The 10067-nt window shown below is 44.9% G+C and overlaps 1 protein-coding gene across 1 annotated transcript; it reads left to right on the forward strand.

Annotated features, from left to right (window-relative positions):
• The first annotated feature begins 3154 nt into the window (after positions 1-3154).
• On the forward strand, positions 3155-10067 carry ZBTB8A (zinc finger and BTB domain containing 8A). The gene is made up of 4 exons (XM_075438103.1): positions 3155-3278; positions 4436-5403; positions 5897-6066; positions 6470-10067. The coding sequence occupies exons 2-4, from the start codon at positions 4464-4466 to the stop codon at positions 6800-6802; spliced, it is 1443 nt and encodes a 480-aa protein (XP_075294218.1). The 5' UTR covers positions 3155-3278; positions 4436-4463; the 3' UTR covers positions 6803-10067.

Here is a 10067-nt window from a genome sequence, read left to right on the forward strand (position 1 = left end):
TTCCCCAAGTATGGTACGTTTCTGATTCATCAGAAAAAAATTGCAGCTATTTCTTCAGTGGTAGAAAAATGAAAGAAATTGTGTTGCTTTAGCCCAAGGTTCTAGGCAATTTTACTTGTATCTTCAAAATTAAAAATAAAACCCTTGTTAAATGCATATTACTTTACTCACACATTTGTGAAAAATCCATTGCAACTCCAGCTAATTAATCTCATGAATCAATGCATGTCAGCCTTTGAACTATGGTACTTCAGTTGTTCTGGTATAAGCTCTTGAATTTTCTTTGGCAAGACATATCACTGTACATTTAAAGTCAGAAAATATATCATAACTGAAGTCTGTGATTTTTCAGAAACATTTATTTTAAAGAAAACTGAAATATTTTAACTGGTGTTACTGTTAACTATATTTGGTTACCAAAACCTGAATAAGACAATGCAAAATTTATGTTAATAATTTTTGTATCAGCACTAGAATAGTAATTTTTTAAAAGTAATTTGTAACTTGCTCTCTAAAAAGCAGACTATTAGTCTTGCTGTGCAACACTCCTCCTGTTGCTGTGAGAACCACTGCCTCCACATAGTTGCCGAGTTTATTCCCATCGGATAAACGCTCCAAACAATATCTCAGCTTCAATTGGAACTTTCTCGGCTAGAAACAGTTACTCTAAAAGTGAGAAATACAAACCAAAGGAGTAGATTAAACAACTAAATCCATTTCCAGAATCAGTGGATTGTTTGTGATGTATTATTGTGCAAAACAGGACGAAATCAGTCCCTATGCATGAGAAAACCAAAGTCTGTTCCCTGGCCATCCCTAGCTGCACTGCGCAGACTCTTGGGCAAGGTTTCTGAAGTATTCCGAGTAAAGCACTTCCAACAGCTTTAAAAATTCTAATTAAGCTACTCTAGATACCACTGCATTTTTTCCCTACTTTTTAAATTCTATTATCTGTTCCTAGCAGATGGAGAACCCTTGAGGTCCCATTAATATTGATACAAACTACAACGCAGAGCACTCTGCAACACACAAATGAAAGTACTGATTACCCGAAAAGTCAGCTAAGTCAAACAGAACAAATAGCTACAAATAATTCTTTTCAAAAGGAAGTTTTCAGCAGCTGAAATAATTTGGGCATGGATCCGAAAAAGTATGTAGAATGTTATATAAAAAGAGGTGCTACCTAGTTGAATTGACAGTCAAAATCAAACTTTAGAGGAATGAATTCAAGCAGTATTAAAACCTGATCCTGCAAATAAATTTTCTGGTTTATATTAAACAACCTAAGCGATTGTTTTATTGTTTGTCATCTTCATTTCTCCATACCAGAATCAGTAATTGAAAGTTTATGTTAGCTGGCAATAGACTAAGTTCTGTGAAATTCCCCCAACTCGAGACTTTTGAGTCAAAATCAGTTGCTCTATGGAAGAACACACCAAGCAGTATTTTTACCTGAATACTCCTCCAGTCTCCTACAATTTGTGACTTGGGGAATTCTGAAGGCACAGGACATTTCTGTACATAGCTCTCGAGTCTGTCCCATGACCGTGTCCGGTATGTCCCTGTGACCCTGACAGGCATTTCACACCCGCAAGAGCCCGTGGCGAGCCGTTCCAGTTATGCACAGAACCACATCCTCTGGTCTGCTGCGACCCTGCCACCTGCGAGCTTCATCTGCCTTCCTCTTACACTGGAATAAGCAGTGAACCGTGTCTGTTGATCTTCTTATGATTTTATAGATTTCCATCTATCTCACCTGCTTCATGTTTTTCCTAGATTGGCTATCTTCCACTCCACAGACATTTGTACAAAGCTGTGCCAGATTTTATCGTTTCCCTTTTCCCGCTCCGAACCGCTTCAGGTTCCTGTATCCACTCTTCAACACGAGGGACCCAGGGCTCATACAGGATTCAGCGTGCAGGCATGCACTATTAATTCACAGGAAGAGCTGTGAGAAGCTGGGATGCTAGGGTTGCGTTGTGTTACCCTGAAAGGGGAACAACGAGGACAAAGATGCTCCTGGTCCTCTGGGCTGGCTTTGAATCAGTCCTGCTGATACACTCTTTAGACTTGAGTGTAAAACCAAGATAAACAACATGAAATTTGCACCCGATCAGAGGGTGACTACGGAGCGGCAATGTGACGTGGCTGGAAAAGGCTGGTCAGCTGTAGGTACATAACATCGAAAACTTTTCCGTTGATGATTAACACCATTGCCCAGTGGACTCAAAAGATTCACACAAAATACTGTGTAAACTCCAATCACTGTCATGTTCAAGAACGATTAATTTAAGCTGGTCAGGTACAGAGTGGAGTCTTACACAAGCAGAATGGCTCTTATGAAAGATTGTAAAAGTGTGGCCTGCATTTGAAAGAAGGAATTTACAAAACTACGGATGTTTATTAAAAAGGGAGAATTAAGCTGGCGAAAAATACAAATGGAATATATTTTGCAACATATAAAACGATAAAAATCCAATATGAATGGATGTATGTGATATACTGGAAGAATGTTTCTGTCAGAGGAAAGAGTCTTTAGATGTCTTTCTCATTCTGCCATAGCAGGGAAAGGAACATAAGTTGTTTCAAGATGGAATGTCTTAAGTTTATGGAAGGGAAAGCTAAAAAGGGCACAAAGGATATGGCTAAGGCAGAATGGCTCCCATGGGAAAACAAATATTTATGAGAAATAACTGGGGTGTCAAGAGCACAGGAAAGACCCTGGTCATAAGAAGAGGAAGGAGAAAGATCCCAAACGTCCAGTAAGAGAAGGCGAGAGGTTCAGGTAACAGGATTTCAGACTTGTTTTTTTTCAGAAGGTAACACATATGAACAGAAAAAAAACATCTTGCATCTCCCTTCGAGGAAGCTGCAAGCACGTTAAAGAAGGATTTGGGTCACCAAGGCCCCAGCTATACATAAAGGCGTGAGAAGGCAGCATCTAGGGCATCCCATCCCCTCCCGGGCTGCCTGGGGGAGTGGAAAGGGGCGAGCAGCCCCGGCTGCGGGGCGAGCAGGCGCAGGCAGCCGCTGGGCTGCGCTTGCAGTCGGTGCGTTGCCCCTTTAATTGTGTCCCCAGCCCTCGGGCGTCTCTGTCCAACGCCCACGTCAGCAAATACCTTTTGTTTCTCTCACGTTCGGGCTGCCAGGGCTCGGGGCTGCGGGACCGGCGCGTCGCCTCCAGCCACGGCGAGCCCCGACGCGGGGCCGGGGACCCCGCATCCTCCGCCCGCTCCCCTCCCCTCGGCTCGGCGGCCGCCGCCCGCAGGACCCAGCCGGTGAGTGGCGGCTCGGCAGGCCGGGCTGGGCGTTGGGACTGGGGGGCGGACACGGCCCCGGAGCGAGCCCTGCTCTGAGGGGCAGCGGGAGGCGGCCCCGGGCTCCGCAGTCTCCGCGGGCGCCGGGGTCGGTGTGCGGCGGCCCGCGGGCAGCTGCCCCCGGGAGCCGGTCGCTCCTCGGGCTGCCCGGCGTCCTACGCGGGCGCCATTTGCAGCCCCGGGCGCGGCTGCGAGGAGCCGGGCGCGGCAACAAAGGGGCTGCGCGGGAGCAGGAGCGGGCGGCGGGCGGGCGGCGAGCGCGGGCGGGCGAGGGGGCGGCGGGGGCGCTGCCGGCGCGGGAGGCTGCGGGCGGCCGGGCGGGAGCGGCTCGGGCCACGCCGGGCGCCCGGCACAGGGCGGCGGCAGCGTGGCGGGGAGCTGCCGGGAAGGCGGCGGAGCGGCGGCGGGGGGCCGCGCTCAGGCGGGCGGCTCCGGGCTGCGCGCCTGGCCCGGCGGAGGAGCGGGGCGGGGGGTAGCGCGCAACCGCCCGGAGCGGTGGCGGGCGCCGGGGCTGCGGGCCCCGCGGCGGGAGCGGGGGCCTCCGCGCTGTGGCGGGCGGGTCCGGCGCCGTCGGGCGTGCCGGGCTCCCCGCGGTCGAGCGACCAATTCGGCCGGGCGGGCGGGTGAGTGACGGCGGCCTCCGCCAATGCCGGGGGAGCCCGGGCCGGGAGGGCTGCGGCCGCCCGGGCTCTGCCGCCGCCGCGTCCCGTTCCTGGTCCCTTCGGCGGCGAGGGCCGGAGCCCGGGCGGAGCGGGCGTGCGGCGCCGTCGGCTCAAGGCCCGGCCGCGGTCCTCAGCCGCCGCTGCTGCAGGGCTCCTCGTCTCCTTGGGGAACGCCTGCGGGCCGTGCAGCTGCCTGCGGGGTGCGCAGATCCCCGGGAAGGAGATGCTCCCGGCTGCCGCCCGCACGGCTCTGCCAAATAACGCGTGCTGCTTTATCCGCCTTCTCCATCACCTTTTTCTTCTTGGAAGAAGAATGCACGGTTGTGCATATCGCATTTTAAATATATTTATAGATTTAAATAAGACTATTTGTAAGAATATCTGAAAATCGGGTCTGATATCTTTGGCAGAGTTGCACGACGCTGAAGTCAAGAGTCTAATTCTGTTCTTTTCTAGAGCGACGCTTCATTTCATCGTTTCTGGAATGGAGATTTCTTCCCATCAGTTTCACCTCTTGCAGCAACTAAATGAGCAGCGCAGGCAAGACTTGTTCTGCGACTGCAATATCCTGGTCGAGGGAAAGGTGTTCAAAGCACATCGCAATGTGCTGTTTGCCAGCAGCGGCTATTTCAAAATGCTGCTTTCGCAGAGCTCGAAGGAGACGAGCCAGCCGACGACAGCTACTTTCCAGGCATTTTCTCCTGACACATTTACAGTTATTCTAGATTTTGTGTATTCAGGCAAACTGTCTCTCACCGGTCAGAATGTGATCGAAGTCATGTCGGCTGCTAGCTATCTGCAGATGACCGATGTTATCAGTGTGTGTAAAACGTTCATTAAGTCATCGCTGGACATCAGTGAGAAGGAGAAGGATCGCTACTTCAGTCTGTCGGACAAAGACGTGAATTCAAACGGCGTGGACCGGTCCTGCTTGTACAGCGCAGGCTGGAGGGCAGAAAACAGCCCCCCGCATTCGCACTTAAGTCCAGATCAAGGGACATGTATGATGGGTGGAAATGCTTGGAGCAACTTCAGCTACTATCCAACTTCGCAAAGAAATGCCCAGCAACAGCTGTCCAAACACGAGCAAAGGCAGGATTCCATGAAGAAATCCCGGCACCTGGGACTGCAGCAACCTTCTGACATTCCTCACTATAAATCAAGCAAGCTGGAGGACAGGGCTGCCGAGCCCACTGGCCATATTGCTCCGTCTGAGGAGCAAGTGCAGATTGAAAGCGAAGTTGAATCTCCTCACGTGGGATACCAGTATGGCCAGGGGTCTGACGTGATACCGAGGAGCTTGGCTGTGTCGCAGCAGGAGCGTGAATCACCCCGTTCGTCCAGTAAATCGAAGTCTGCAAAAGCAGACGAGCAGTACGCGAGTATGCCCTCCATTCTGGGTGTCATGGGAAGCTGGGCTGAAGGTAAGAGTTGGTTTTCATGCTGTGGGTACACAGTTGTCTGTGAGCTGTCCTGTCCGTGAGAAAATGGGCTTTACTGAGCGAGTGTACAATTGCAAAAAAGACATCTGTATTGTCCGGAAATGTAAGTTTTGGAAATTTTAACTCCTCTGGTTTTTTAATAATGGTGAATGACTGAAGTACCAAGTTTATTAAAACCAGCCTTTCAAAAGACATCATCTTTGGTGTGTCTACAGCTTCATTTCGCAAATTTAAGTCATGATCTGGGATATTTTTAGGCTCATTTTAATATAGCGCTCAGTCCACTTCTTTTCCTTTGTTGCACTCCTGTGTAATTTACAGGAAAACACAAGATCTTTGTGCCTGAAAAGACCTATGATCATATTTTTTTTTAATAGAAGTGATGTTACTCTCCCCATAGAATGCCTTTTCCTAGAGCATTACATGACTAGACATGTCATGACTTAATTTCTTTAATCCCGTTATTTTCCAACAGATGACCTGCCCAGGATGAGGTTCAAGTGCCCATTCTGCACTCATGTGGTGAAAAGAAAAGCAGACCTAAAGCGTCACCTTCGCTGTCACACAGGAGAGCGTCCTTACCCTTGTGAGGCATGTGGGAAAAGGTTTAGCAGGCTAGATCACCTAAGTAGCCATTTTCGAACAGTATGTATTTTAGTAACTGCATGATTTGTTTCATGTGTAAATATGTCTCAGCATAATTAAACACAGTACAAATGTATCTAGTTGATATATTGACTTCTCTAAAGAAGAGGTAATAGATAATTAATGTGGTTTTGCTGAAGTCAATTTGAAGCATAATTTGTGTGAAAGGGAGTGAATTTCTTTGTTAATTGATGGCTCGCAAAGGTACTGTTCTATGCAAGTCCTGTAACAGAGCTTAAGTGGGCAATTACAGCACCTGTGATGGTTTAATTTTTAGTGTTTGACTGTCTTTCAAAATGAGTTAACAGTACCACTTGACGCTACTCCAGCCCTATTTTTTATCATCTTAAAAAACACTTCTTTGTGGATACGTTATCAAACTTACCCTTTTTAATTTTCCTAGATTCATCAGGCTTGTAAGCCTATCTGCAGAAAGTGTAAACGCCACGTGACTGAGCTAACGGGACAAGTGGTCCAAGAGGGGACAAGACGTTACAGACTCTGTAATGAGTGTTTGGCTGAAGCTGGCATAGACAGTATTCGCATTGACTTGGAGGCTGAAGCACCCCTTGAATTTCCACAAGATGGGGATAAGGATTCCAGGTGGCACTATGGGGAAGACAACAGATCTGATGTGGAGATTGTGGAGGATGGGTCAAGCGACTTGGTCATTCAGCAGGTTGATGACAGTGAGGATGAAGCAGACGAAAAGGAAGTAAAACCAAATATTAGGTAGTTGCAAGACAAGGATTAGGAATTCCACGTAAGAGGGAGAACGTACTGTCTTGACCATAAGCCCTCCACCAGCCTGTTGTTACTGTATAGAAACATACTGGTTTCTCTTGAACAGGTCCAGACTTGCATGTATTTATGGACCTGCCGTTGAGTACATTCTGAGTTTTGTTATCTGAATACCCATACTTTGCTTCGTTAGAAATAATCCATCCTTAAATGAAGTAGTGGATGAACAAGGAAACTGAAGTACTACATGGATAACTTTTTATAGTGCACAATGGGTCACTTCTCAAAACCTCCTTCAATGGAGTAAGGTCTAAATATTAAAAAAAAAAAGTCACACAGCACTGTCAATTGTGAACTTTTTAAACTTGTAGAGATGTGGGGTTTATATGTAATACCATCTAGTGATAAACAAAGTATAAATACCCCACACACCAGAACATAAAGAAAACCTCTCTTCAGTGTTCAGAAATGAAGATAATCTTCCATGAAATTTCATGAAGTCTTCATAATATGGTAAGGAAAAAAGGCAGCTAATTAAGGAAAAGCATATAAAATGTTTTAGCACATTTGTCTGGAAAAGCACTTTCTTATTAGAATAAGGAGAATCTTTAGCAGATTATTCATTCAAGACCTATTTCTTTGCAAGAAAATAAACACGTGAATGCTAGTCCTAGTCAACACAGCAGAGAGAAAATTATTACAAATATGGATCATTAATTGATGCCAGTAGTTCTTTTATTCATTCTGAAAATTGGGAACTTAGACTGGGCTATGTTTTAATAAGCCCTAGTAAAATACTGTCTTTTTTTAAAAAACCCTCTCAAAAGACTGATGTGACTGGTAGCCCTGCGTCTGCAGCATTGCCAATGGCAGTGTCAGCTTCTCCATGCCAATGTGAAGGAAACAATCCTTAAAAGGTTACTTTAGCTGTTGTTTTCTCTCTTTGTCCCCTGTTTATTTGCCAATAACAGTGGCAGAACAGTTTGTACAGTATATATACTATATCATTAGAAATGGAACTGATGAGATTTTCCATCTGAAACCATTGACGACTCTTGTTTGTATTGACCTGTACTCAGTTGAAACGGATGAGTTTAAGATGGAGTCATCATCAATTTATATATTCCCAAAGTCAGTTGGTCACCAAGAGAACATACTTTAACCTTTTTCAGTCTGTACTCTATGCCAATGAGAACAAGATGTACTAGACATCATATTTATGTAATTTTACCTACAATTAGACTGCAAGGGATGACTAAAGGTGAAGAAAGTTTACTTCTGTGAAAAAATAAGCCATTTTTCTTTGTTACTTAGTGAGTTTATCTTAACCAGCACTGTAAACAGAGAGGAGCAGAGGTATGCTCCTGGGGTGCTTTTATTCTGCATTTTCTTGGACAGACCTGAGTACTAATAGAGTCTTCATCCTATGATCATCGAACTCAATGGGTATAGGCTTAGAAATTTTTTTTTTTTTTTTTTTTACAACTTTGTAAGCATGTTTGGCTGAAACCCGGGATTAATTACAGAACAATCCCATATATATACTATATAATCTCTTTCCCAGGGACAGCTAAAAAGTCACTATCTTATTTTTATTTGTGTAAAAACTGTATAGCCTTATTAGTATCATCATTGCCAGAGAGCGCAGCGTTTTCATTCCAGGCTGCAGATGGCCAGCCTACAGGTCCCTTAATGACAGCTCAAGCGCTTCCTGCTAAGTTCACAGTGTAAGCATTAAGCGCCCTTCCCCTCGAGCTGTCAAGAAGCAGCCTGCTTGTATGTTCTAAGGAGACAACAAGTGGTATTCTGTTGCCCCTACAAAAATTATCGTCCGTTGGCTTAGGCTTGGGGAGGGGGCCGTAAGGGGGGAACTTACAAACCTTTCTGATGACCCTTATGAAAATGTGTTTTCCAAACAAGACTTATACTTGCCTTGATTTTATGTTACACTTTGGTCAGCAGTCCACAAAATGGACTTCATGTGAAAATAGCTGGTTATTTCCTTGGAGCTTATTACTCCTGAAATGTGTATTATTAAATGGCTAAGAAGTATTCCTGAACAACCTTAACTAAATGAAATACAGAACAAAGAAATCTATAAAAGAATATGGAATGACTTTGGTCAAATTTCAAGAGAAAATGCTTGTTGAAATCAAATTGAATAGGTTTTTCCGTTTCCCTTTACATTAAACAGTATGCGCAATAAATTTTAGGTATCAGTGCCTGCTGTCCCAGAATACAAAGTGGCTGGGATTTGTCTGTGTGCGTGTTTGGGGATGGATTAAGGGGAGGGGAAAAGTGTCACTCTAGGCCTGAAATCGTAACTGCTAACTGTAAAGGTGAGACTATTAAGTGTTTCTGTGTACTTGGGGGCGTTTTTAGAAGCAAAGGGATTTTTGGATCAATACTCAACCTAATTAGATACTGTAAATCTAGGAATACTGAGGACCAGATGCTTCAGAAAAAGATGTGAAGGGGCTATAATAAGCAAATGGAACAATCTATACATATGAAGACATTTACTTTTTAAATATAGGCAGATTAATTGTTGATTTGCCTGGCAAACAAGGGGTTTTACTGTTTTTATACGTTATTGTTATCCTTAGTAGCATAAGTAGGTATCTGTAGTAATTTTTAAAGTCTCCTATTAAGCTTGGAGTTTTAGCTCAAGACTGCAATTCCCACGGGTCAGTTACGGTTTGTGTTTTAAAAAGGTTGCCATTTTTACATTCGTTGCCTTAATTTCAGTTGCTGTTCCCTTACTTTTGTATTGCAAGACAAGATAAATATTAAGTGCCTTATATTTTCTATGTCCTTCATTTTGCATAGCCAGTCATATATTTTGCTTGTTTTTCTCTAAGTGAAAGTAATCCTGTTTGTTTTCTTTTCATCTCCTTGCATTGCCTCTAATGACCATCCTCTTCATGCTCCTGTTAGGATCACATACCACTCATTAACAGAAGTAACATTTTCGTTCTTTTCGAGGGGGAAGGCAAAGACCATATAGGGTTGTTCCCACAGAATTTAATTGACTTAACAATAACTGATTTGAATGTGTTGCTTTTCGAACTTTGGCAAGTCACAAGTAAGACACCTGATTGTATCTTTAAATGCTAGAGATGGTTGTATAGAACTGTACTGCATTCTGCTAATATTGATCTGTTCAGATTGTTTCTATCTTGCCTCTGTTCATCCAAATCGCAGTCTGAGAGGTGTAAACTGTGGTGCAGCATTGGAATGGGCTGTTCAGAAAGCAGCTT

The sequence above is a fragment of the Opisthocomus hoazin genome, chromosome 17 (genome assembly GCF_030867145.1).
Source record: "Opisthocomus hoazin isolate bOpiHoa1 chromosome 17, bOpiHoa1.hap1, whole genome shotgun sequence".
NCBI classification, from domain to species: domain Eukaryota; kingdom Metazoa; phylum Chordata; class Aves; order Opisthocomiformes; family Opisthocomidae; genus Opisthocomus; species Opisthocomus hoazin.

What these genes read in the sequence shown, in the direction of transcription:
- ZBTB8A (XM_075438103.1), top strand. Translation starts at nt 4,464, where the DNA reads ATGGAGATTTCTTCCCATCAGTTTCACCTCTTGCAGCAACTAAATGAG. An exon ending in CATGGGAAGCTGGGCTGAAG is followed by an intron (nt 5,404 to 5,896) that starts GTAAGAGTTGGT and finishes ATTTTCCAACAG; the next exon opens with ATGACCTGCCCAGGATGAGG. An exon ending in TAAGTAGCCATTTTCGAACA is followed by an intron (nt 6,067 to 6,469) that starts GTATGTATTTTA and finishes TAATTTTCCTAG; the next exon opens with ATTCATCAGGCTTGTAAGCC.